We start from the raw sequence: 27,642 nt of genomic DNA, 5'->3' as shown, positions 1-27,642 counted from the left end.
GGAGTAGGGGAGTCCATACTGCCCCCCCGAGCCTTTACTCCCCCAACTGTGTACGCACAGTACACCCATGAATACACCCGCAGGCAGCCAACAAGTATCAACGTAAACGCGGAAATAGTAATATAGAACTGAATAAATTAAGGTAAGGTACAGATAATTTAGGGTTTCACCTGACAAAGCTTATCTTGGTGAGCTTTAAAAAAACGTAATGAGATAATTATTTTTTTGGTTAAATATTTAAATCTGTAGTTAACCTAAAATATTAAACTTTTTCACTGTTCTTCTCCTGTTTTCTTCTTTATCCTCAAGATTTTAACGACGTTTGGATTTAAAGACAAATGTGGTAATTTATTTAGTAAAAATAAAAAATTAAGAGGTTGAGGCTTATGTTCATTTATAAAGGCCTGCATCATGTTTGACATCTATTTGCCACAGTTTTAGTTTACTTGTAACAGATTCACCGTCGTTTTTGGCCCATTCTGTTTGAAAAAAGCTTTCAGTGGAGTTTCTTTTTTTTGGCATTACATGGGTGGCTAGTCAGTGATTAAACTCACAGTGACTGTAGTGTGACTTGCAGTAGTAACTGCATAAGAGTTTATGTGATACCAGGTTTTCAATAGTCTGATATCATGGCCAAAATAAGTTACAATAAGAATATTGATGCAGTATGTATAAAAATGGAAACAAACGAGAATTTAAAGCCCATCAGTCAAATTATTGACTATGATTATTTATTAATTTGACACCTAAAATGTGAGTATATGTACTTAAAGTGAGTGTATAACTATGTACACAATGTTATCATAAGATCAATATTTTATTTTTAACTGTCATGTTTACCATTAAACAGCAGTATAGCATAACTGCCTTCTCCAAATGACACATTAAAATAATATGTTAACCGTATATTAAAAATATACAGTTATGTAGTTATCAGATTACGGCAAACTCTGGGGTTGAATTTAGGTCCCCAGTGTCAGAGCTTTGCACTGTCAACTTTTTTTTATCTCTATCTGAACATTATTTCAAAGGATTTATGAAAGTATTTGCATTTTTCACTGCATTGTTTGACATGCAAACAGATATAACTGAAGAAAAAAAATGAATCAAAATGACCTAATTTAATAAACATAATTGATTAAATTAGAATCAACATAATTGATTAAATTAGAATATAATTATTAAGTTGCATTAAATTTTCTTCACATAGAACTTATCTTATTCTTACAGATGATGATATATGTGAGGATGCTAGGTGAAAAGGTAAGTATCGTCAAGCTTGAAAATGCTTGTAATTTGCGATGCTTCACTGGCATATCTGAAGGTAGGTGGAAAGCAACATGGATAGCATGGATAGACCCGTGTTTCCTTTATGTTGGCTAGATACTCTCTGTACCTTTTCTGAGATGATCAGCAGCTGTAGCAGAAGCCCATCAGGCTCAGTCGATTCAAAAAGACCCTAAACTTCACCTCCTGTAGCCAAAAACGTGGCGAGATTCTACTAAAGCCTCAAATTCAACACATTCAATATAATATCAATACAGAGTCTTTGCAGCAAACTAATTGTCAAAACCCTTAGATTTATTTCAGTGAAGGTAAGTAAACTCAATTACTGCAATGGACAAAACCATTGAAGTACTTTTTAATCTTCCAGCCTTCGTCTTCTAGTGCTCCTCACAACACTTCCTCTCTAGAGATTTCTTCTGAAATGAGACAGTTTTACATATCAGTGCATAATCAAAAAACATCTGGCCCTTATCAGGTCTCAAAATTAGGTAAACACAGCCTCAGATGAACAACAAAGCATTTCTTTTTAGACTGTGTTATTATTTATTTGACAAAAAATTCAGCTAAAATGCAAAAGTAGCATGTGAAAAGCTAAGTACATCCTTACTGCATGCATTCAGTTAGCATCTAGGTGTGACTAACCAAATGCAAAGGTTATGAGGTCATTTCCAAACAATCTGAAGTTCATCCATTCTGCAGTGAGAAAGAGTGTTTCCAAGTGGAAAACGCTGAAGATACCCACTTATCTTTCCCAAGGTTATTTTGTGCAAAGGTCAGAGAAACTGCAAATAACCCAAGAGCTACATTTCAGATACTACAGCCCTCAGTTAGCATGCTAAATGTTAAAATTAATGGCGTAAAAAACACTGAACAAGGCCTCTTTTCTTTAAAAAGAACATGACAGATTGTCTCAGGTTTCCAAAACTGCATTTGAACAAACCACAAGACGTAATAGAAAATGATTACCCATTATGTCTACCAAAGGGGTTCAACAAGTTTATGAATGATGGGATATAGTGATGTTTGATGCTTTCCTCTACGGCATAGTGTTACTAGAGCTGACTGCTCCATAACTGCACTTTACCAAAACCTCTTCTTTTATATAGGTGCTCACACTTGCTGATGATCAATTAATCAAATGCATTTGATAAGCAGCACCGGCTGCTACTTACCCAGTTAATTCCTGTGGAAGCAATAAGGCTTTTCACACACTGCCTCTGTATTTTGCCTTAATTTGTGTCAGATAAATAATGACGTGGTCTAATATGTCATTTGTCATTGACCTGAGGTTGTACTTATCTGACGAGCACCAGATGTTTGTTTTTTTCATTATATCCTGATATCTTAGAGCTGAAAGAGGTTGTGCCTCCCTTGTACTATGCGCTGTGATCACATACAGTCTGTGTGCCATATCTTGACCGATCCTGTCAATGCAACACGAAAATAAGAAAATGAAGTAGTCTACTCAATTAACCAGCACTGATTCTTAAAACTTACCTTTAGGCCCTGTTACTTTCATAGCAGGAGTAAGCTGGCTTCTAATATTGCTCCGTGAGTGTGAAAGTTTCTCTGAGCAAATTCATTCCTTGACAGCTGGTAAAGAAATGTCCCTGCACAGTCATCATCCTCTGCTTTCTTCACAAGCTCATCGGGTAGGTGATCCACTTTAAAAAAAAAATAGAAAAATCAGACTACGTCTGGGTCTTTAAACTTGCCACAACCTGCACTGTAATTAAACATAATGATGAAATAAAACATTTGGATGTAAAGGGTGGGGGTGTTGTGTAACCAGCTCAAGTGCTTTCACTGCACATCACTACTACTACTACTAATAATAATAATAATATTAATAACACAGATACCAAACAACAAACACTTTGATTTTAGAATGAAAAAAATCTGATATTTTTAGGGGAAAATGTATTTCATTTTTTATGAACACTAACACTGGAGCAGTGTCTCATCATCATCTGCTAAGCTGTGATGCTCAGACCTGCCCTGCTATAGGTGTTGCAGAGTACTGTAAACAAAAGAAGTCCGTTCTGCTCGGCAAACTATACAATAACAACATTTCTATATTACCTAAAGTACTTTTTCTTCTCTTCTGTTTTGAATTATGTTCTGTAATGAAAAACGTTTTTAAATCAGTACAAAAAGGGCAAAAATGAAAGCATACTGACCTGTAATAAGCCAATAAAGGCCACTTATTCATACATCGAGCTTGTTTGGATATATGTCTGAACACTTTAAAGTTATGAATATAAGTGCAACACTATCACAGTTTGGCAAACAATATTGTGGCATAACACCACCTAAAAATATTCAAGTAGTGAAACAAAGTGAAAGACTGACTTCAAAAATATCAACATCTTAAATATGTGTGCACAAACCACACAAAAAGAACGATGTTTTACTCAGAGGGCATCGCTGCTGTTAAACTTGAAAATAAATGTTTCCTCAACGCCACGAAACAGTATTTTAAAAGCATAAAGAGAAGTGAAAACTACACAACATTACTGCTGTGGTTCCTCCTTTGCAGGGCCTTTTTTTTTGAGTGGGGTTGACTGGACTATCTTTGCTTTCATGTGGCCACGCCCCAGCTCAGTTTCCTTCTCATCGCATCGACTCTCCTGCACTCTCCTATCCAACTCACAGTCTGCGCAGGCCAGCAGCTCGACACCAGCGACGCAGCGCAACAGGTAAGGTCCCATCACCGCCGCTCACTCCGTCTGCGAACCGTGGTTTAGCTGCACTACCCTACAAGTGTGAAAACGCATGCCTGCAGCTCACTTTTCTTCAAGTTTAGTGGGGTTTTTAAAAAAAATAATTTAATAAGCTTAATAATAGTCACTCTTTCACACACATTACAGCTAATAAATGCGTGTTTTATGGTTTTAATATTGAAGGTCTTGATCGACTAATTGAGTGTTTATTTATTGTCTAGAGAATGTTTCACGAGTGTTTTCTTGTGGGTGTTATGTTTATTAAAAAGGCTATAGACAACCCGTCAGTACTCTAATCTGTTATAGATTTATCTAAATGAATTTGAAATTTTAAAATGAATCTAAACTGCAAGTGCATGCTCCTTTTTTACGCAGTGCGCATTAGCGAAATTACAATTTGCCCAGCAAGCAGTTGGACTGCAGCTACATTATATTGCAGAAGCTGTAAAAAATTGTTGCGAGTAAAGGAAATACAGAAATTACTCCTAAGATTTTTTTAGTGTAATTTTTATTTTTATTTATTCATTTATGTATTTATTTAATTTGCCACACTGTAGTGAACACATATAAAAACCAAGAAACAGACACAGGTGGGACTTCCTGACTTGAACATTTAAAGTTCAACCTGCTCTCCTTGAAACCATCAATTTGGTTTTTATCCCTATTCACATTTTTTTAAATTGATTTGATTAATTTGTGTATTTTATGACAAAACGTGGCTAAAGCCAGTCTCCACCCCATGAGCTTTTTTGTTTTCACCGGCACTGATGATCTTTGTTATTACTTAGAGTGAAATCAGAAGGAGAAAGACATTTTCAGAGTAGTTTCTCTTGTGAATAATGTATAGACAGAGCTCTTTCTTTTGCATAGTGCTTTGCTCTCATGACCTGAATGTAACCTTTCATGATTTTATCACAATTTTTTTTAACCTTTGTGTCAACCATTATTACAATCCAAAGCTGAAAGGATATAAAAGAATATGCTCCTTTATATAAGCTCAGCATTTATGGGTGTTGTTGTGGTTGTTTTTTCCTTAACTGAAGATATGAAAATATCATCGGTCTCCTTGTTTTTCCGTTGGTGTGATAGTGATATAGTTGCTTTCACAATCACAATTATAATATCAAGTTTTAGACCGAATTAAAGCATTACATGTTTTGTACCTTTTCATTTATCTGCTTTCTTCACACATTTATATATTCTATTGAAAACATAAATAGATAATAGATAGATAGTCATAATTCCACAGCATTACTAGGCATGTTTAATTTCCCAGTGTCCAGAAAATAACATTTAAAAGTATTAGGTAAGTATTTTTATAAACACATAGGCTAATATAAAAAAGGTCACCCGCAGGATTTAACGACAGTAAAGAGGTGTTGTTATTATTTATAATTTATTGTCTGAATTTCTCTCTTTTCAGATTCTTGTGTATTACGTATCTTATTCATCAGTGTGTACTGTAAAGCCCAATAGAGACCATGAACCTCAGTCTTCCTGACCAAAGCATGCACAGCTCGAGCGAAGGCTGCATAGAGGACGACAAAGCTGATGTCATGCTGCCGTGCTTCCACCGAAACATGTACGATGAGCCTCTGGCCTCGTACTCAAACGGATCCATCATTTCCCAACTCCTCCGTAAGACAATCCACAGCAAGAGGGCACTAGATGAAAGCCCTTTCTACCTCTCCAGCTCTGCTGTCGCTGACTGCAGCCAGGAGGACCAGAGCAGTGTCTCCTCAAAGGACAGCACTGTCGAAGCTGCATCGCCCAGTGGTCACGCCCCTACAGGAGCCAGCCCAGAGGGAGAGCATGCAATGTCCGATCATCTGCAGGCCAAGAGGGCCAGAGTGGAGAACATTATCAGAGTCATGGTTGGCTCTCCCAACAGCAGGCAGCATGGAGACAGTGAGAGGTCTGAAAATGAGGCGAGAGACACCAGAGAGGCCAGAGAAGCTTACAGGGAGAACAAACGCAAGCAGAGGCTGCCTCAGCATCAGGAACACAGCGCCTCAGCGCAGGTGAGCAGAAAGCCTGGAAGCAGCAGCAGTGATAACTGCAACACCAAGGATGAGGAGTGCCACAAGCTGAAAGAACAGCTCCACAGCATGCAGCGTCTCCTGCGCCACCTCCAGGAAAAGTTTCTTCAAGTTTACCACCAGGAAGAAGCCGAATATGACAGAGATGAGACCGAAGTTGGTGTTGAGCGTGACATCCTGGAAGAAAGCACAGAGTCACATTACATAAGCGCTGAAGATGACTTTGAGAGGAAAAATAACAGGGTGGCTGCAGAGTGTAAGGACCGTATTAAAGTAGCCGATTATCTGGTACAGCAAAGAGAAAGTCAGAACCTACAGGAAACACTGAAGCAGGAGCTCACCAGAGCTGTTAATGATTGTGTCGACCGGGTGTTCAAGAACGTGTCCTCCAAAGGGCTCGACCTGTCCCCTAAGCAGCGCATTTGCTCGTCACCAGAGATGCAAATTAGCACAGGTGCAGAGAGGAAGAGCCAGCAAGCCAGCTCTGCCCTCGACCACTCCCAGGCGGAGGGAGTCGGGATAAAATCCCGGTCGTTAGAATACTACGAAAGCTCTGAGGCTCACAGCCCACAGGACCAGACCGAGGCGCTGTCACTGGTGGTACGGAAGCCTGCGGTGCCGCCTATGAGCTCCGTCACCCCTACAGTGAAGAGACCCTACCCTGTGCACCAGGCACCCTTTCAATTCAGCTACAGTACCCCTCTGCACGACAGCCACATCCTCGAGCATCTTCTCAAATATGGGCCGCATTCCAACTTCGGGGGTCTCCCCTGCCTGCCCCCGTCTATGGACAGAACCTCCCCAGACTCAGTCGACCTGCCTTGGGAGACCATTGCTATGAGATCCAAGGTCACATCCAGCCACCTCGGCCATCACGCTCGTCCCTCCTCTCTTGGGGGGGTGACGGTCGACAACCTGTGTCTCCCTCACGTCAAGATCGAGTGTGGTGAACTGCAGGGCATGGCCGACAGAAACCCGTATATGTCTCTAAACATATCCTTTCACTCGCTAACAGCTGAGTCAGAATGGCATCTGTATCTATAAACATAATCACCTTTATGATGTTCATTTTTAACATCTAGCAATATCAAATGTATTAATTTAAGACTTCCTCTTTATCTTTTCTTTTTTCTGCACAAACAAAATTTGAAGCGAAAACCTGACTCTCGCAGCGCAGATTATGTTTGATAATTTCATATATATAGACCATATTTACCTTCTCTTTTATACAAACCCCACATATTTCAGCTTCTCCATTTGAACAATGCTCGGTTGAGGCTCATTGCAGCATGAGCAGTTCCAGTAACAAACTTCAAGGAGAATTTTTTCTTTGATCTCACTAACCCCATAGAAAATTATAGCATCTTCTTTAATCTGAGCAGAGTAATGACTTTAAGTCTAGAAAAAGACAAATAAAAAGGAATACAAGGCTTTGATAAGAATTGCCAGGAACAAAAGCCAATTTTTCAAAGGCAGAGAAAGCATCGGTTTCTGTTTCAGGAAGCGTGGTTTTTTCAGACTTGAAAAGGTGCAGGATCTATTTCTCCATCATCAGAGTGATAGGGGTGCATCAAAAAGGTCACATCTGAGTGCTGGTGGAAACCACAAGTGCTTCCAAACCATAACACTTGAGCTCTTGTCTTGAGCATTTGTTGTTGGATACCTTTGTCAGAACGTACATGATTGAAATTGAGTGTAAGATAACAGTATTTGTACCTCACAGGAACTCAAAGAAAATCAAGTTTTGGGTTTTTTTCTTATGGGAAGAAGAAAAATGGGTATTGTTTGAAAACTATATGCATTTTTCAGGTCATCAGCATGCACGATTGATGCTATTAAAATAATGTGTATATTCATTTTTCTTTTCCTTAGACGAAAGAAATTTAATTTTGTGCTGCTCATTAACAAGTAAATAATCCTAAAAAAAACCAAACGAAAATCCCACAAGTGTTGTGATTGTCTTGTCGGGGCATTAGAGATGAATACTGTGTGGATCCTGTCAGGAGTTGCTTTATCTTTACAGTGTAAAGAGCTCTGCTTCTCTTTGAACAATACCACATAAATCTTTTATCAAACTTTCATATTTCAAAGGTAGGATTCCCTAATAAATGTGTAGTGCGGTGACCTGATAAGGAAATATTATGACCGAAGGCGAAATGGTGGACTACAGAGGAAATGATCCAGAGCACCTTTATTGCCATGGGAGGGGGGCGAAAACCTAGAAAGAAAATTTCAATTATTAATTATGAATGTGTTAATTACAGGAAATGTTGTTACATGTTAAACTGTTTACTCCTTTACGGCATTAAATTATTGTATTTTATTATTTTAAGCTGTTTAAAATCTTTTTTTTTTCATTTTTGCGGCTTTTCATGGGGTAAAAAAAAAGAAAAAACAACACGCAGCAGCATAAGCCGCCTTTAAATCGACTCAATTATATCAGAAAATCGTCTCCCTTTTTTCAAAACATTTCACAACAAGCTGTCTTAACTGCCAGGCATGAAGTGCTTCACTCTCTAATTAAAAATCCCTAATCTAATTCGTAATTCTGTTTTGCCAATAAGCACATGTTAGGGTCATTATTGACTCGCTAGTTAATGCCAAGCTGTTCTTTAGTGAAATTCAATTTAGCTGAAGATTGAGGCAACACAATACTCTGGTCTCCTATCACTTTGCATGGGACTATATGCTGTGCTGTATAGTTCTCAGTTGGGTTTTTTTCCTTAACATTAACGTGAACATCCAGGAGGGCCTCACCCCGAGTCATCTGAAGAAGGCGAAGCTCATGTTCTTCTACACCCGCTACCCCAGCTCCAACGTGCTGAAAACCTTCTTCCCTGATGTCAAGGTAATTTTTCTTATATGTACACGTACACAAATATGTTAACATGTCGAACAGTTTATGGAAGGTTTGCCCTGTGTTTAACTTCCTGGTATCTACTTGTCAGTGTGTGTTTGGGGCAGAAACAATCAGCAGTGTGTTGGAGGAGAGAAACAAAAACGCAGAGGGCTTAAAAAACAAAGGCACTGAGCTGCTAGTATGTCCTGGGGGCAGAGGGAGATACGGGGGTATTCTCTCTTTAAAAAAAGCCACTCCAGTCAGCAAATGGACTGACAAAGGACTCTGTAGGCAAGGCATTGCTATTGAGTGTCAACAGAGAGTTGGTATTAAGAGACTTATGCGGTAGCAACCAGGCTGTGGTGAGCTCGTCCTAAACACAACATCCTGTGTGCTCTGGCTTCAGTCTCATGTCATCTTTTTGTTCTTTCTCTTGTTTCCTTCTTTGTGTTAGCATTTTTAATTTAGCCTCTACGCTCCTCTTCTTCCATCTTTTTACCTCACAAACTAATACTCACTGCCTTTCCTTGCTTCCTCTCAACTTTCTCTCCCATCTCCTCTCCTATTTTGTCTCCTGGATCTGTGAGCCAGTGCGGGCCCCATGCCTCTCTATCTGCTCTGACCCCTGGGGTCAGGGGGGAGGATGCTGTCGCTGCAGCCCTGCAAACGTCTCCTCCTTGCTTACAATCCTGTGGTGGGAAGTGGCACTGAACAAAAGAGCGCCTAATCCCAATGTCTGATTCCATCCTATCAGCCCGAGTCAATGAGAGGGAAGCTTCCTTCTGCTCTTATGCCGCCGCTTTCTCACCCACCACACCAGAGAGAAGAAGCGTCTTTGATGCCTGCCCAGCCCTTAGGCATTTTTTTTCTGTCTTTCTGGATGACAAGATAGAAAAACAAGACTAATGTCAAGACTGAGTTTAGAAACACAGAGCCCCGACAGATGTTTTTTCATCCCGGACATCGGTGGGAAAAGATTGGAGCAATTAATGTTCCGTCTAGTGATAGACCATTAGGTGACATTTTGCCCTACAGGTACTAAATTAATTTTTTTAGTCAATAATGGAAATGGCTGCTAATGCCAAAACACCAGACCTTTTTAATTAAAAAGCATCAAGATTCGTTATTGAGTTCTGTAATTGAATTCTGAAATAATATATTCCATTTCAAGAAATCTGCATTTATTTGTCTGCTCAAGCAAGGAGGACAAAGGTCAGAGTTAGCAACAAAACAGCCACTTTCCCCTGAGCTACTCTCATTGGCTGGAGCATTTCTTCTCAGCTTGCAGCTTCAGTCGCAGGGCAGTCTCTTGCTGTGAACTTGGTCTAATTTACATTATGTCAAACAAGTCTTTTCTCTCCACCTCCAGTTTAATCGCTGCATCACCTCTCAGCTGATCAAGTGGTTCAGTAACTTCAGGGAGTTCTACTACATCCAGATGGAGAAGTTTGCCCGCCAGGCCATCGTTGACGGCGTCACCGACATCAAAGACATCTCAGTTAGCAGGGACTCGGAGCTCTTCCGGGCACTGAACATGCACTACAATAAAGCCAACGACTTTCACGTAAGTGTCACCTGTTAGTCACCGACCTTTTGTTTTCCAGTTTGCATTGTTTGACAAATCTTGCTGATGCTTTCGCTGAGGAGGTATTTTAGTCAAAAGAAGCAGCGCTCTCGTCCTGTGAACGCGCACGTCTGTGTTATTGTTTACAGTCCCAGCTTTCTGCTCATCCTGACTAAAATGCAATCAGAGGATTGAAAGTAAAACTGTGTCAGCAGTGTTTCCGAAACTTCTATTATAAGGGGTTCCAAAACATTGTAGGAGCGCAGATGCTAGGCTTAAAACAAAAACGTATTAGTGTTGACAGTCTAACAAACTGTTCAAGTTATCGCTTACTGGGATGCTGGAATAGGCATTTTCTTGATGTTGCGCAGTTGTTTCCAGAAACTCCAAGAGGATATCGTACAAGGCCAAGAAACACTTGAAATGACTTCTTCTGAACTTCTTCTGTGACGAATATATCTACCTAACCTCATTTGTGATTTTAGAGGTATTAGCTGATTTTTATTTTACTTTTCGTCAAGCTAGACGTTCCCCTTGTTTACAGAGTAGGCTGAGATAACTAGTTGCTGCTTGTAGCCTTGTTATTGTAATTACAGATGTAAGGGTAATACAAATCTCACCAAACTCATCACTAAAATGTGTATTTCCCAGTATGTCAAGCAATGACTCATTGTTTACCAACTATTATTAGTAACCATGTCGGACCTCCAACATGTGGCTGCAGTCATGTATGTCTGTGTGCTGACCTGTGTGTCACACTGCACCTGTGGCTGGCCAGCCTTTACAGCCATTATCTAAACTCCAGAGTGATGCTTTATCAAACTGTGGGAAGAGGAAGCCGCAAAATCCCACTAAAACAACTTGGGATTAGAGGACCAGTACGCCTGAGCGAGACAGAGATTGCTACTGATGCGGAATGCTGAGAAAGACGCTGTGGATTCCGAGGGAGAAGGCCGGTTGGTGGGAAAGGGATGAGACCGTTTTCTTTACCTTGGGACCAAGACATTCCTTTCCCAGGGATGCTTTTGTGTCAGGAGATGAGGGGAAAGAAAAATAACTTATGCCAACAACTGTTGTGCTAACCGGCCAATGGATGGGAAACAAGTGCTGCACTGCTGGATAGTTTTCCTCCCAGTATCACTTGCATCCAGCCTTTATTTGTTGGTGTGTTTTTGTGGATCCTATCAGTCCCATATTCTTGCCCCCAGCAATAACCATTCCAAATCTTTACTTATCCACAATTATCTTTATTCGTCTGAAGGTTTATACAAGCGAATTTCAGCTTCTTGCTATATTCCTATTGAAATTCATACTAATGCTTTATTTAGGTAAGCTGAGAAGAATCCCTGGGGAGAAGGCTTACCTATAATTAGTTAAGGTTCAAGAAAACACAAAAAGCTAATCAAAGAGGCCCCTAATTTAAAGTTAATTATTGAAGCATTACATTTGTTGTATTTTGTGCAGAGAACAAAGAGTAGAGCTGCCTTTCATCAGTTTGAGTGTTTGAAGAGTTTGCACCGCAGTTCTTCATGCTATGTTTTTGACTTTGAGAAATCTGAAGGCAGGCGCTTTGGCACATTTGCAACACAGCTTTACACAAAGAGCATTTCTCCACTAAGTATGATTTTAACTAGACTTACTTTCACTTCCTTTTGCTCTTCCAGGTCCCTGATAGGTTTCTGGAGGTTGCTGAGATTACCTTGCACGAGTTTTACAACGCCATTTCCGCAACTAAAGATTCAGACCCGTCATGGAAAAAAGCCATATACAAGGTAATCTGTAAACTGGACAGCGACGTCCCGGAGGAGTTCAAGACGTCTTCCTACTTATAGGCTGAAGTAGCGAAATGTACAGGTGAAGGAATGGGTGATTTTTGAAATTAGTCACTTGGCAGTATTATATCATAATTTATTGTAGTGTATCTTAGTGAAGTGAACTGTAGATGAAATTTGTACCCCCACCCCGACACACGCACACACAATTTTAAGAGTTACGAATCTGTTGTCTGAAAACAACACACAGCAATGCTCTTGTGGATTTTTGTAGTGTTCACTTATATATTCTGCCTCGACACATTTAGAGAGCTTTTTGAGTTTGTAGGTGTATATAAAGTTTTACAGATGTGTATTCATTCATAGCGTAGCCTGAGCCTCTTGGAACTCATTCGATATGCTGGTATTAGTTTAGTTTTAATTCCATTTTTCTGCTTTTGTTTTGTTGTTGCTCTGCGTGTCTTGTAACTGTATATTTACTTACTCTGTGTTTCAGATTGTATGCTGTAAACTACTACCTTGACAGAAAGCATGTGAAAATAATGTGTGTGTTTTTTTATTACCACGTGTAAAGGTATGATTCTTATGTAAAGAACAATCATTTTCTGATGTTTCAGTCACAGACATTGTATTGGATGATGATGAAAATTAAAGATGCACTAAATTATAATATAAACTAGTGTGTTGTGGTTTTTCTAATTTACAGTTTCCACTATATTGAGCATATTTTCATGATTTGAAGACACAAGAAGCAGCAGGCACACACTTTATTTGGGGTTGTAAATGTTTAACCCTCCTGTGAAAGCAGTATTGCCCAGTACTGAGCCCCTAAGGTGCCTCTAATCCACGTCCAACAGCCAGCTGTTAAATGCCCCACCAAACTATGCTGTTCACATTGTTCACCAGAGCCAATTCAAGTCAACTTTCTAAGGCCTGCATTCATTGTGCGGATGCGGACAACTGCCATGTCTTAAAAACAGCCACAATGCATTCCCTCCTAATGACTAATGCCCGAGGTGACCTCATATCGCAGTTGTGCCACCAAAGCAAAATTCCACAAACCCGTTGACTCTTTCTTCCAGGCATCCACTCAGACCACGCTGATCGCAAACACCACGCGCACGCACGCAGGTTGGTGATGTCACAGAAATCACAGATTGGCTACTCTCGATGCCCCGGGCTTAATATAAACACACAGCGGGGAAATAAATGCCAAATTTGCCACCTCCTTTTTGTGTCGCTTTTAACTCATTCACTGCCATTGACGTCTATAGCCGTCAATGGCAGTGAATGAGTCAATGGGTTTAACTCATTCACTGCCAATGGCTGGCAGTGAATGAGTTAATAGACAATTTTTATAATATTATTCAATATTTGCAGGTAATTACATTAGTAAAACTCTAGGAACAAGGCTGCAAAATGCATTTAAGTTTTAAAAATTTCAAAAAGAAAGGTGGACCGCAGCGTGCACAACAGCTCGAAAGTGCAGGCTGAGTGTTTCTCTCCACTGCGTGAGATTCAAATGTCAGTGCCCAAAACCAAACATTTAATTGGAAAACCTGTTAGGCACCCAAGCACCAATTACATCAGAAATGATAACATTAAGGAAATTAAAACATTAGTTGGATTGGTTGATGACAAAGACTGGAGACAATAAACCTCACTAATCTTTTAATAGACATTTCTTTTCAATTAGATCAGTCTTCTTCAGCAAATTGATTTACATTCTCAACTCAATTAAAATGCCTCCGACTGGACCAAAGTGCTTTGCTCAAATTAATTTATTGTGTGACATTTTCTGAACAAGACTTGGTAACCTCTGAAATAATGAAAGAAAACAAAGAAAATACCTTCAGTTGTTTAACTGCCTCCGGCTGACGAGGCCTCAACTTAAACGGCGCGATATGAAATTATGTTCTGTATTAGAGAATCTCAGATAAAACGCCGCGCTGTGTAATGAAGATGAAATGGAAAGTAAAAGGCACGGGGACGTGATAAAATGAAAAGAAAAACACTGGCTAAGCAGATGCTTTTTGTTTGGATTAAACCTCGTGGAAATTCTCGACAATGTGATTTTTGTTTTCAGTACAAAGAAAAATCAGAGCCAATCGCTCAGTTCCTAGAAATAGAGCAATGTATTTACAGAAGGGTAACAGCATCATCTAGTGATTGTCTGCTGTATCGCACATACATCTCAGCTTTGACCCAAACTTGACTGATTCAACTCCGACGGAGTAAGTTGAATACTTTTAAGTGTATATTGTATGCAAATATGTTTTCACATTTCAACCAATTGCTACAATTCTTTATAAATTTAAGTTTCTGCATATATAATGTTTAATTCTATTAAATATCGAGCATCAGACTGCGTCATGCACACTATTCTCCACACAGGGGTGCACTTGTCACTGTGTAGAATCTGAGAGGATGCCAAGAGAATTAGGACAGCAAACACTGCAAACTGACCCTATGAAGTACTGAATGAAATGTTTTGCCATAACAGATTTTTCATTTGCAAAATGTGCGTCTGGATGCTGGAGAAGCATGGATGATTTTGCACTGTCAGTGTGTGCGTTGTAAAATAAAAAAATAATAAAAAAAAAAAAGATCTGGTCTCCTTAGCGGGGTCCTGGAAAGACAAAGGCAGGATCAAAGACCCCTGAGCTAGAAACAATAGGAGCCGTGGGACTCGGGGCACTGGGAGAGTCCCTCTGTTTAATCTCCTGCTCGTGGATAGGAGCTTTTTGGCAGGCTCGCACAGGGAGGGCCCTCGGAGCAGAAGGGAGTGTAACTTGAGAATGGAAGCCGCTGACTTTAGGCTGCCCTTCAGACAACCACTTCTTGGTGTAGTTTGGTGTGATCACCAGTAAATCTTTATTAATTTTAATTGGAGCCCCCATTTAAAAGAGCAATTAAAGCGGATTAATCGAGCCCATCCCGTATAATGTCTTCTGTTAATTAGTTTGTCAGCACTGTTTTAATATCGCTTAATGACTTCATATTTCAGGGATGACATTAAAGGGATGCTGAAGGAAAAGAAATGGCCTTATCACAATGCACTGCTTTAATGGGAGATGTCCCCCCGCCAGCGGGCAAGGTCAGGCCCGGGGCCCGCTGGGGCGAAAGAGGCTTCAGGGTCCCACCAAGACAGCCACCTCCAGGGATCCACTGCCTCACACACAGTGCCTACCACACAGCAAGTGTCGTACACATAATCTTTCTCATACACTCATACAGACAGCTGTGGAAAAGAGGAGACCGGTGGCTGTTTGCCACATTTTTTAAATTCCAAACTATACATCGAATTAGTTTAGACTGTAATTTTCTTCCTAACATCATAGATTTTAAGTAGCTGGCAATAAAAAGAGAAAGGGAAGAGACAATTCAATTCAATTCAATTCAATTTTATTTATATAGCGCCAAATCACAACAAAAGTCGCCTCAAGGCGCTTCATAGATACAGAGAAAAACCCAACAATCATATGGCGTTGATGATATAACCAGAAGTCAAGACTCCCAAAATGTTTACTTTTGAATACACTGCACTCCAGGTGACAGAGACAACCAGGCTGCATCTTCCCATTCAAATCATCAGAGCTCCTTTATCTCCAATCCAACACCGACCGATGTGTGTAGCTATACAGCTCACAAAGTGGGTATTTTTTTAGCGGAAAAAGATGTAAAAACCTGAGCTAGGTAGGGACCGAGGAAGCAACAACCATACAAAGAGCAAGCAAAAAAACACATCTAATATAAAAAGTCTTTAAAGTACGTTGGTCATTTTAGTGCTGTTGTTTAATAACATGTAAACCATATTCCTTTGCAAAGTGGCAGATGTTCAACAGGAGCATTAAGAATCTGATCATGGTTTTATAGTCCTAGTTCTCTTTGTGATTACTGTACCCCTGCCTTACATAGTTCCTGTACATTACCCTGTAATGCCTCCTTCACAATGACACCAAGCCAAAGGTGGCCAGGCAGCAAGAGGTTTATAAAAAAAATCAACAGCACATCTTCCTTATTGCAGCAATGGCTGCTGCGCATCCCCGCTAATTTGAGTGTTCCCTCGCACCTCCACTCTCCTCAGCAGATTCATAAATCTCATTCCCATTATCCCGCTAATTAGCCGGGATTACAGGAGCATGTAATGCCCCCGCTTCCCAATAGATTGATTGGAGGACGGTCTCTTTGTTTTGAAATCACTTCCTGATTGATGTACAGAGCCCTAGTTTGCAATTGTAATGGCCCAGATGTTAACAATCAAATGTGTTTCCACTCCAGGAAGTAACAGTCTGTCATGGAAGAGGAGCCAGTCGAGCGTGTAACGACACATCACAGGAGTGTGGGGATGGAGGGCCTGCAGAGGAGGGGATGGAGGCATGAAGAGGGGGGTAGGTAGTGGAGCCCTGGCTTAAATTGCTGCTGAGAGAGGGCATAATGATGCCCATGCTACCATCTGAAATGAAAGTTCTGTGTTTTTGCTGTCTCTCTGAATAGAGTATTGGATATACTGGCCTTTACATTGTGCGCTAATATTGCTGTCTATCTAATCTGTTCATCCTGCCATGCCTGATCATTTTAACTGAATTTTTAGACTTTGATATAACAAGGTTTTTGTTTACAAGAGATACCGAAGCCGTTCCTAAAACTCCATCGCAGCATCACCGCTGAAGATGTTATCAGTGCAGGACTCCAGTCTTCACTCCGTCACGCTGATCCACTTTCAGACAGTAGAGGGCACTATTGTCTAACCCAACCGAATCCTCTGCTTTTCCTCATTCCCTTTTTCTTACCCTTCACCAATAAATCACTTTCCCAGATAGTTAATGGATATAGAAGCAGATCATGAGTGAGCTATCTGTGGGGCGATAATTTAAGTGAAGATCCCCACACTGATTGCAGTGAAAGGTTATTTATTTCAACAATAATGCAGGACACAAAGGGGGGAATCTGGGCAAGATTACCAGCTAGGGTATGCTAGAGTGCTCATCTTCAATGGAGCAGCATGTAAATTGGGTTCACTTTCCCCAATGAAAATACAGACTGCAGTTTATTTCAACTTTATGCACATGGAAGGCTGTGCTTCCCTCTCAAGGGTGGCTGGGGACTTGGAGATGGCTGAGCATATTAGGGGAGGGTGGGTTTAGACCTTGAAAAATGCCCTTTTTGTCCCTGAGTCTCTGGAAGGCTAAACTACTGAGGTATGGTCCCCCATCCACCAGTTCACTCTCTTCTAATTAAAAAGCATGATGACAATAAGGAATGGTCTAAAGCACGGTGGCCTGAATAACAGACAGCATAAGCTCGGACTCCTAAATAGGACTGAGGTAAACTGTGTGTGTGTGTGTATGTGTTTTACTGCGCTTGTCTGTGACTGTGTGTTTGTGTATTGTGTACATATTGATACTGGGCACTAGGGCTGCCACGATTTGTCGACTAGTCACGATTACGTCGACTATCAAAATCGTCGACGACTGATTTAATAGTCGACGCGTCGTTTGAAACTTTGTACGATCACAAAAGACGCAGGAATAAGTGGCAGGATTTAAGAGTGTAATAACGGACTGAAACAGAAGATGGCAGCACTGCATGTACAAGGATGTCAGCTACCGTTAAACCCCGAAGAAGAAGAAGCAGCTGTGTCCCAGAATTCATAGCGCGGCCCAGCGCAGTTTCCAACAATGGCGGCAGCTAGTTAGTTTTAATGTTACTCTTATTATTCTTTCTGGGTCACAAAATAAACGTTTAACATATTTTCAGGCGAGAATGTAGCTGTGTAAACCTCAAATATCGGCTCAGTTTATCAGGACACCACATATTTTCAAAAGCGCTCCGACGTTTTCGGAGACGTCTGTTACCCACTAGCTCGTTAGCGAGCCGGGGGCGAGGCTAACTAGAGCCGTGAGAACACCGGACTCCCCGCAAATCGTTTTCAAACCCACCGCCGTCTTTCGCTACTCAGGTTAAATATATATGAGTCACTTAGATAACTTAAAATGTTATTGTTTGGCTTTTTTTTTTAGTATTTTATTTGTTCCTGAGTAAATCAGTTTGTCTGAGATTAAAGTTATAGTTCTTACACAGCTGAATAAACGTCAAGCAGACAGCTGATTATCAGAAGTGTGAGATGCTCCAGAATATACTCCAGTGTCCTGTTATATTTTAGATAGCAAGGAGTTTATTAAACTTCACCGAAACAATCTGCAAATTTCATTAAAATTTAATAAACTATCATCTTGTCTTTATTTTTAGTTAGCACAGACCTTAAACACTTAAAGCTGTAAGCTAATGGATGATGATCTGATTAGTCGACTAATCGCAAAAATAATCGGTGACTAGTCGACTATCAAAATAATCGTTTGTGGCAGCCCTACTGGGCACTATTGATTGACTTTGTTGGTGGAAAAACTGCATGGGCACAAAAGCCAGCTTGGCACAGATACTCCAATTCTCTCCTTGTGCAGAAAAACGCATGATTAAGGCCCAAGTGACATGTCTAAAAAGTCCTGGAGAGAGAAGAGGAACTTGCTCCATATGCTGCCCCACATCCAGAAAGTATGGCACTATGTGGTTCTGCATCACATCCAGCAGCCTCTAATCACTAGGGTCTATAAACAAATGCCACAGCAGAGTAGAGCAACTTAAAAGCTGCAGTGTACACTGCTTTGAGCAGTTCAATATACAATATACACTTTTACATGTCTATCATTGCTCCAGGCTTTCAACTATGTTGTCACCCATGATATGCATCAGACATGGATCCAATGCTGTGTGAGATATAACCATTGGGTAAAGGATGGGAGCCCTTGAGCTTCATGATAAGCACTGTCACAGAGACATAACATATGTATCTATGCTATGCTTTGCTTAACGCTCTAGCAGGCTTTGGCTGGCTTCACCTGGGGTGGCAGGTGAATTCCCCTGTTGAGTACCAATCCCCACGGGAGAAGGGATCAAAGCATGGTGTCTGAAGTAATGCAGGGAATAAGCGGGCACGAATAGCCAAAACAGGTACATCTCTAGGACTCCGAAGTCTCCAGGGCGGGGATCTCAAACCGCAGATGGACTTACTGATCATCTGACTCCTTCCTCCTCAGGGTGATGGAAACTAAGCAGCCGTTAGAATGCAGCCTTCTCTCCAGATGGGTGGATCACAGGTCAAATCGTCCCAGACAACTGACTGGGGACATTTGGGTGGCTGGTCCCAGGGGGACAGCACGGGACAAGAGGGAACCTGCCTGAGACTGGCAGCTGCAGCACTCCCTCCTGGCCTAACACACCCGAGGGTGTACCTGCTGCTCGACTTGTGCCCCAGTGGCATGTGACAAATGGTGACATGCTTCCGCTCCCTGCTTTGTTAGATCGGTGGCCCTGATTGAAAGCAAAGCAGCAGGCACCTCTCACACCCATATGTCTGCAGAGGATCGGAGAGAAAGGAACGCAAGAGGGGGCAGACTCATCTTCAGCTTTAGCGAAAGGCTCAGACAAATGAAAATAAAGTGATATCATTCCAGTGCATAAACGTATGCAATTTTCTGCAATAATGGGGTAGTGAAGATGAGCATATGCACTGCCATCTTTTTATTTACATATGGATGAGTCCACTTTTGTTTTCACGCACACTACTCTCTTCATTAAAATGTGCAGCTCAAGTCATTCAAAGAGGGATCATATTTCACAGAGGAATGAGGAGAGTTCCAAAGGATTTTGAAGAAATAAAACAAGAAAGGAGACAACTGAGCCAGGCCTTCCACTGAAGTTCAGGCAGCCTTTATTAAAAGTGCAGCATGATTGATAACCTGTCAGTCATTGGAATAATCACCACCAATCCCAACTCTCGCAGCCAGCTCAGCTTCCCGCCCTCATCCTTTATGCCCCTATCACCCCGAACACATCCACTTGCCATTGAAAACCTGTAATTGAATGAGTTTTTGTCATTATTGTGATTAATCATATTAATTTGAACTAATTAAGAGATGGTTCGAAGTTATGACAATTAGATTAATGAAATTAGTTTTAACTTTTTTTTCACCCAACCCAATAAAAAAGGGAAAATCAGACCACGACTGTTATGAAACAGTTGGCAATCTGGATTTTGGGACTAATTGAATGTCTGATTTTATTAATGATGAAATTTATAAAAGTCCTTGAGGGGGAAATTAACGCGGATTCAGCTGCTAAGAGTGGAAAATTAATTAAAATTCCTGGAGATATCCCTGTCATTAAAGGCACAGGCCCTGTTAACCCTGGTCCTACTGTGAATAGCTAGTGTATACACAGGGGCTCTCCACTGTGAATGGAAGGAGATGTGCATATATATATTTTAGGGATGACATTTTTTTAACCTTTGCATAGTTAGGCTTCTGTCTGCATTAGAGAGCCATTACATCCCAAATGTAGAAGACTATCAGTAAAATCAGGCCATACTTAAAACTAAAGTACCATTAGCTATAAATGTCCAATACCAAAATCAATAAGAAATTAAGACATATTTAAATTGAAGCTTCTCATCTAAATTAGTCTTTGTTAGTTGTGCATTTTTAGCCATATCATTTACTTGGTTTAGTGCTCTGATTTAAACTCAGTACCTTAAAAAATACAGTAAAACACAGCAATGAAATAACAATTGCTATGGGATTTTCTAAGGAAGCTGTATACAGAAATTCATCCATAAAACATAAATCAAAATTCTGGCATCTTTGGTGTTTGATTCCAAATGTCTCCCAAACCATTGCCCTTAGCGACTTATTTTCTCATTAGCTCTTATTATCTTTGCTAACAGGCTAAACCAAATAAGATAAACAGTGTGAAAAACAGCTAAGCCTGATGCTAATCTTGTGTTAGCAATTAGCTCAAAGCCCTTACTAAAGCAGCTAGCAAGAATGTAAACTTAGCATTGTTTTCTCTTACCTGTAATATCCCATGTGTCTTTTTAAATGTTGATTTATGGTGCTTATATTTGAAGTACATTTCTATTTAATTAAAATGTACCTGCCGTCTTCCATTCTGGATGTTTAACATGCATTTAGCTATGATTCAGGTTGGATAAAATGCCTGCAGACAGAAGAAAAAAAAAGTGACTGGCTTGTTACAGCATCAGTTAGTCATGAGAAATTAAAAACAAGCACTGTACAAAGATTGAACTATCTCTCCTTTCACCCTCGAGTCTTAATTTTTAATATTCCAATATTTACGAGGTAAGGATTGCACTTACCTCTGCTCACTGTCGTCAAATAGAAAAGTTAATTTCTGTGTGAGTCAAACTGCAGTTTTTTGGGTCCTTTCCAAGCAAACTCTGTCCTGTTGCTTGGCCAGTGCTTGTGATTGACACCCAGGTCAACCCCTGCCACTCTAGGTGCAGTGGGGGTCTGACACTTGTGTTGCACGGGCTCTGCGCGCTCCTTCAGCTCTGCATATTCACTAGCCTGTCTCCCTCGCTGCAGGCCAATTCATAATTAACAGCTGTTGGCTTGTCAAGAGTGGCCCTGGCCGTGGCACACACACATATATTTATATTCACTGTGAAGACCCCCTTGCCATGGATGGATTTCAGAGGCCATGAACCCATTCTCTTTCCCTGAATGATGGACACTCACCTGAAAGCTCAAACACATACTCAGTCAACCTGCTCTCGCCATCCCACCTCCTCCACTCCCATCCCTCTCACTTCCTCTCTCTCCTTCTCCCTTCCTCTTGCTTCCTTTCTCATTCAGTTTCCCTCTCTCTTTTTCTCTCCCTCCCGCTCAGCGCCTTCTGCCACCATGTCAGGAACTTTTGCATTAGGTCCAGTCTGGCTGGCTCGTGAGGAGGCAATATGAAAATGAAGCGTGGCCATGGCTGGCCCTTTGCTGTGTGTGTTTGTCATACCTGTTTAGCTGAAGTTGAAATGTAAATATAGACCGCGGGAGATCTCAGCAGCGATAGGCTGCTTGAAATTCTAATAAACAAGTAGCTGTCCACCTGTAATAAATGATACCCATAAAAAAAGGGTGATTCCTTGAGCAGATAAAGATGAAAAGTAATTGTTTGTGCTCACACAAAATTAATCAGATCAAAACAGGGGCAATCATTTTAAAGAGACACCAGACCCATAAAAAAGGCAAAGCTGTGATAAAATAGTGGCTATCAGGCATGCAGTCTGGAGGTTAGCATTACAATAATATGGAGGGCCGGTATTCATGTGGCTGGAGATAGGATTATTGCATATATTCAAAGAGGGGGGAAATGTTTATGGTACATACGTATACAAGCAGAGGGTCGCAAAGACATTCAAGGTACAAGGTCATGAACAATAGGGAGCTTTACTGCAAAGAGGATATAATTGTATTCAAACTGATGCCAATAAAGTACAATATTAATGCAAAACAGTTCACAGGAATAATATTTAGATCCCTTTTAATATGATTAAAAATGACAATCTAGCTTATTTACGACTGAGAGCAACTGATGAACAAGGATCGATGCATTACATAAATAAACTTAATGATTATTAGGGGGTGATCATTTATCAGGTGACTTGCAGTCAATAATTTATCAAAGGGTAACTGCAAGGTTATCTTTCTTAGTATGGTGATATTTGTCCATCAAAAAATGTTCAATTACCGTATGTAAAAAGAAGCCTAATTTGAATGAGGCTTTTGACATGTTTGTTTTGCCATGGCTGCCATCACTTCTATTGAAACTACCACACTTGCAGTGCCAGCCAGGGGTGTTCCCCTTACCCAGATGCTATATTGATCAGCACACACAGCTCGTGCCATTCGGTCTGAGGGCCCAGATATGATAGACCACCTGGAAAGGGAAGAGGCAATGCAAACACGGTTATTTTCACAGCTTTGATATGCTAAACACACAAAAAACCCACTGCAGAAAAAAGGGGCCAATTTCTCAGTGTTTAGCAATACAAATGGTGAGGACATAGAGGAGCTCTGTTCAGCTCTTATGCACTGGCTGTGGTCCTATGCAATGTGTTTACCAGGGCAGTGGAGAGAGACCCTGATGCACACAAATAACATAGAGCTCTGTGCCCACTGGCCACCTTGGAGACCATCCATAATCTATTTCTGGCATGTGGAACGTTTATTTTGTACAATATTGTCTATTTGAATTGCTACGTTTTTCCTGCCTGAACCTTCCTTCTCCTGTTGATGATCTTTTGCTTGGGGGTCGATCGGCAATTTCCAGGGACAGCTTTTGAGCTAAGATGAACCTCAGAACGAATCGCAGCTTCCCCAGAACAATTCTGACCTACTTTTTTTGCCCTTTTGCGTGCAAAGCTGCCAAACTAAAGTACAAAGAACTCTTAGGGTGTCAAATAGAAGAGATCAACAAGTCCTCCATTTAGCAGCTGTCATAACTGAGTGGGTGATGAGGCTGAGGTTCCTTGGGAGGGTATTGTACAGTATGCTTTGGCAAGTGTCTCTTTTAGTTAGAGGGAAAAAAAATTTGCGCTTGAAAGTGAGCGAGCCAGCACCCGAAGGCAGCACTTGTGTGAAACTCTTAACATCGACCAAATTCCCTGCTCTCTTTATTCTTGTCTGGCAGGTTGTAATGGAGTTAATTGTACAATAAAAGCTATTCTCTAAATCATTTCCTCTCTGTCCATACAAGATTGATCACGGAACCAATCCTTTCTACTGCTGTAATTTTCATATTTAATGAGCGTGACTCCAAAACTATTACACTAATTAGTCAAATCTCACATATCGGTAATGATGCTCGCAGTAATTAATATTGTATTTAATTAAAAAATGACCCATTTCAATAGCTTGCATGCAGGCATTGCCGGTTGCCTGGTTTGCCTGCGGGTAGGAGGGGATGTTATGGGTGTGTGTGTGTCTGGGGGTGGTGTGGTGGTGGGGGTTGGGCTGTTGTGCAGGGGCAGTGGAGATGGATAGAGAGCTTGAGGAGATGGGGAGAGATGTGTTGGGGTGGGGTGAGTGGGTTAGACAGGTGTAGGTGTTGTGAGCTGCTCTCCCTCTAGCTGTGCCATTGCAGATTTCCACTTTTCTGCAGCATATGTCTGTGCAGTTAGCATGCGCTCGAAACCCCCTCTTTTTTCTTACCGAGGGCAGCCAGCCCGCGTGATTTATGTGGGGCCCCTGTTCCACTGTGCATACACTGGAAAATCTCCAGTTTACACAAGAATTGCCTGAAAAATGAGATCTGTGACTACATTCTTTTCATTAGCGGCTTACGCTAGCGTGGAGCCCGGGAGCCTCTGAGCTCCTAATGATGCACACGCCAGGCCCGTAGCCTCCCAGCTGCTCTTGGGCTCTCATTACCTCCAACATTCATGTCACAAACTCTCTTATTTAATTTCCGCAACAATTAAAAAGGAAAACAGTTGCTAAACTTGTCCTGCTTGAGGCCTCTCAGTGCGGCATGCTCAGCGGCTCAGGCAAATTGTTTGTGGAGCAAATACTCACAGATGCAAACAAACATTCGGCTGCTCATCTATAAAGGGAAACTATAAACAACAGCTGTATTGTGATCTTTTATTCCGTGCAATACAGAGCCAAAAAGAGCTCCCAGGTAGGAAATGACATTAGGATAGATATACTGCAATGAAATTTTATTACCATGGGACTGACTTCACAAATGCACACTTGGAAAGCAAAAACCACGCCTGTCTATCTCTGTAGTGTCAGATATCATTCGCCTGCTCTCCTGCAAACACAAAAACAACATTCAATCTCTCTCATAGCATAAGAACATGCAAAGACCACCCCCCTCCCCCCGCCCTAAAGCTCCCCATACTCCTCCTCCTCTCCACCTCTCCAGCCATCAGTAACAAACAATGATGCTCTCGTCCCGGGCAGCAGTTCAGTTCTCTTATCTAAATAAGATTTAGCCTTCATTTAAACAGGGCCTCCATCAGTTTGGAGAGATGGCAGAGGAATAGTCAGCGGGATAGAAGACCTAGGGCACCTCGTTTTATCTTTATTTATGTCTCTCTGCCTCGCTCTTTTCCCAGCAACAGGACTGGGTGCGCACATGCCACCGCGAGACGCACTCAACAATGTAATTGGGGTGATGAAAAATTATCGTGATTGGGGGCATTGCCTCTCTCTCCCTCTTGCCCCCCTTTTCCCGCCCTGTGCTCCCCAGCCCGCGCCCGCTCCTCCCGACACCCCCACCCCCAACCAGTAATAACATCTCCGGGCCCATCTGTCACCATCTAATGTGACAAAGTTTTTATCGCATGTATTAAGGCGGCCAGATTAAAAAGTAAATACGGCAATCTCACCAGGCCCCTGCGCTGGCAGGTTATGGTGCATTTCACGGTGGCCTGAGCACCTCATCAGTGTTCCACCGCCTGTGCCCCTGGCAGGGAAACAAACAGGCCCCCAGGGAGCAAAGCCTGAGGGGTGGGGTGGAGGTAGAAGGGACCGTGTTGGGTTGTGGTTGGCTGCGAGGGGGGGACGACACAGGGGATGGGAGGTGCTCCAAAAGCAAGAGGATTGGGGTTAAGGAGATGTTAACAGATGCCGTTAATGTTATATGTCTTCTTCCTCAAGAGGTAGGCAGCAGCCTGTACTGTTCCTTTGTTCCTTCCACATTTTCTTCTCCTAATATCCATGGGTTAAGAGCATGGAGGAAACTGAGAAACTGCATGGAAGCAGAAGATGCAGAGGGTCCATGTAGCCAGGTAGAAAAGGTGTTGTATAATTTTAAATAAGGATTTCCTTCAACCTCATTCACAAAAGTGCTGAATTGTGCGTTGATTCCCGCAAACATCTCCCCCTGACCAGGTAATTCCACGATGCTATCAACTGTCCTCCTCCTCCGTGCATCGCTCTGTATCCGTGGTCAGTAGTTTGTTTCCAAAGTAGAGTGTTTTCCATCTGGCCGATCCATTCCAGCTCTGCACTCAGAAGGAACACAATGTGGCTCTCAATACCGCGGATGGCAGATGGGGAACTGAATGCAGTGTGCCTGTCAGATTAGCTTCTGTAATGGCTCATTTGGGCTCCTATGAGGAGATATTAGCACATGTGTTCCATACGTCTGTGCTGAGCTCCACTGCACTACCAGGAGAATCCTTCAGAAACACAAAACGCACATCTCAGGAGCCGCCACAACAAGGGAGACCAAGTGGAACAGAGGGGGTGAGAATTTTCTCAAAATCTAACACCCGTACAAGATTACTAAACAACATTGACTCTAGAAGCCTCTGAACAGCAATTCAAAGCTTGTAAAGTGTGTCCCGCACACTTCGGTGTGTTCATAATGAAGTGGCCGAGGCTGCTTTGAATAAAGCCTTAATGAATCTTAGTGGCAGCAGGCTTGGCAGAGAAGCCGACAGAACAGGATGCAGAGATTGTCAGCTGAGCACCTGGGATAGCTAGGCCGCGTGCTGGGCTGCGTGGCTGACAGGCTGGCTGCTGACAGCACTGTGACAGGTCAGTGTCTGTGCCGGAGCGCTATCTGTAGCCTCCTCCAGAGGGAGAGCCAGCAAACATGTGTAGCTGTCTCTCTGCCTGTCATTAGGGGCTGCTTAGCGAGAGGGCCCCAACGCGCCACTCTAGTTCACAATTAACTTTGCGTGGTGCTGAATGTGACAGACAGTGGACGGTGTGGGAGGATGTCGGACCAGTAGCGAGGACAGGGCGGCCGCTGTGCTGCTCCTGTCCGCAACAGATGCTAGTTCAGATGCCCGAGACCTCGGTGTCACTGACCATTCTCAGTTCCACCACACTCCACAGACCTGAGACGGCACTTGGACAAAGACCAGGAAATTCAGTGGCAGCAAATACTCTATACATGTGTCTTACACTGCATAATGCATTAACTATGCTGGGTAGAACTATAGGCTAAAGTCCAGTTTAATAGGTGTAGGTCAACAAAATAAATTCAGTCGTATGGCACTCTCATGCAGTATCTACACACACACACACACACACACACACACACACACACACACACACACACACACACACACACACACACACACACACACACGTAGGAAAATATTTAGTATACACATCCAGAAATGCATACACTATTATATATTGTACATATATTTATTAGTTTCAGGTTGGCCATTCTTGTATTTTGCTCGTTTGTGTTGTTGTGTTTGCACATCTCTGTTGCTTGTGGGGCTCGCACACAAGAATTTCACTCGCATGTGCTGTGCCAGTGTGCCTGCACATGTGATGTGACAATAAAAAGTGATTTGATTTGATTTGTTTTCTGTCTGCCTGCAGCTGGATTCACTGTATCAGCCTTATACAGACATACTGTATTACTATACAGTAAGGCCTTCTGTGTTATGCCTCAGCAGTTAAATGCACTTAGCGTGTGAGAGTGAGCGTGCTTGCATTTGTAAGGGCGAGCGTGACGCGCTGACAGGCTGCTGATGTCTGCCAGCCAGGCCACACTCTGCAGATGGAGGACACCCATGGTGCTGAAAAGG

General features: G+C 41.8%; 1 protein-coding gene and 1 long non-coding RNA gene across 2 annotated transcripts; one reads left to right on the top strand and one right to left on the bottom strand.

The window, feature by feature from the left end:
* Positions 1-2,667: 2,667 nt before the first annotated feature.
* LOC147307394 (uncharacterized) lies at positions 2,668-21,559 on the bottom strand. The gene is made up of 3 exons (XR_015126317.1): positions 21,439-21,559; positions 21,135-21,278; positions 2,668-2,951 (listed from the first exon to the last, which is right to left on the bottom strand). It is a non-coding gene; the product is annotated as an uncharacterized LOC147307394 (long non-coding RNA).
* On the top strand, positions 5,492-12,871 carry prox2 (prospero homeobox 2). Its single transcript, XM_086275155.1, has 4 exons — positions 5,492-7,036; positions 8,784-8,897; positions 10,258-10,452; positions 12,117-12,871. Exons 1-4 carry the CDS (start codon positions 5,492-5,494, stop codon positions 12,282-12,284), a joined length of 2,022 nt encoding a protein of 673 aa, XP_086131281.1. The 3' UTR covers positions 12,285-12,871.
* Positions 21,560-27,642: the final 6,083 nt, after the last annotated feature.

The sequence above is a fragment of the Aulonocara sp. 'chitande type north' Nkhata Bay genome, linkage group LG19 (assembly GCF_057382095.1).
Source record: "Aulonocara sp. 'chitande type north' Nkhata Bay isolate Kocher_YH1m ecotype deep benthic linkage group LG19, A_spYH_male_GT1.1, whole genome shotgun sequence".
NCBI lineage: Eukaryota > Metazoa > Chordata > Actinopteri > Cichliformes > Cichlidae > Aulonocara > Aulonocara sp. 'chitande type north' Nkhata Bay.
This window is presented reverse-complemented; position numbering and strand designations above follow the sequence as displayed.

Coding starts and splice junctions, on each gene's coding strand:
- prox2 (XM_086275155.1), top strand. CDS start 5,492: ATGAACCTCAGTCTTCCTGACCAAAGCATGCACAGCTCGAGCGAAGGC. Junction 7,037..8,783: donor ACAGAAACCCGTATATGTCT/CTAAACATATCC, acceptor CTTAACATTAAC/GTGAACATCCAGGAGGGCCT. Junction 8,898..10,257: donor CCTTCTTCCCTGATGTCAAG/GTAATTTTTCTT, acceptor CTCCACCTCCAG/TTTAATCGCTGCATCACCTC.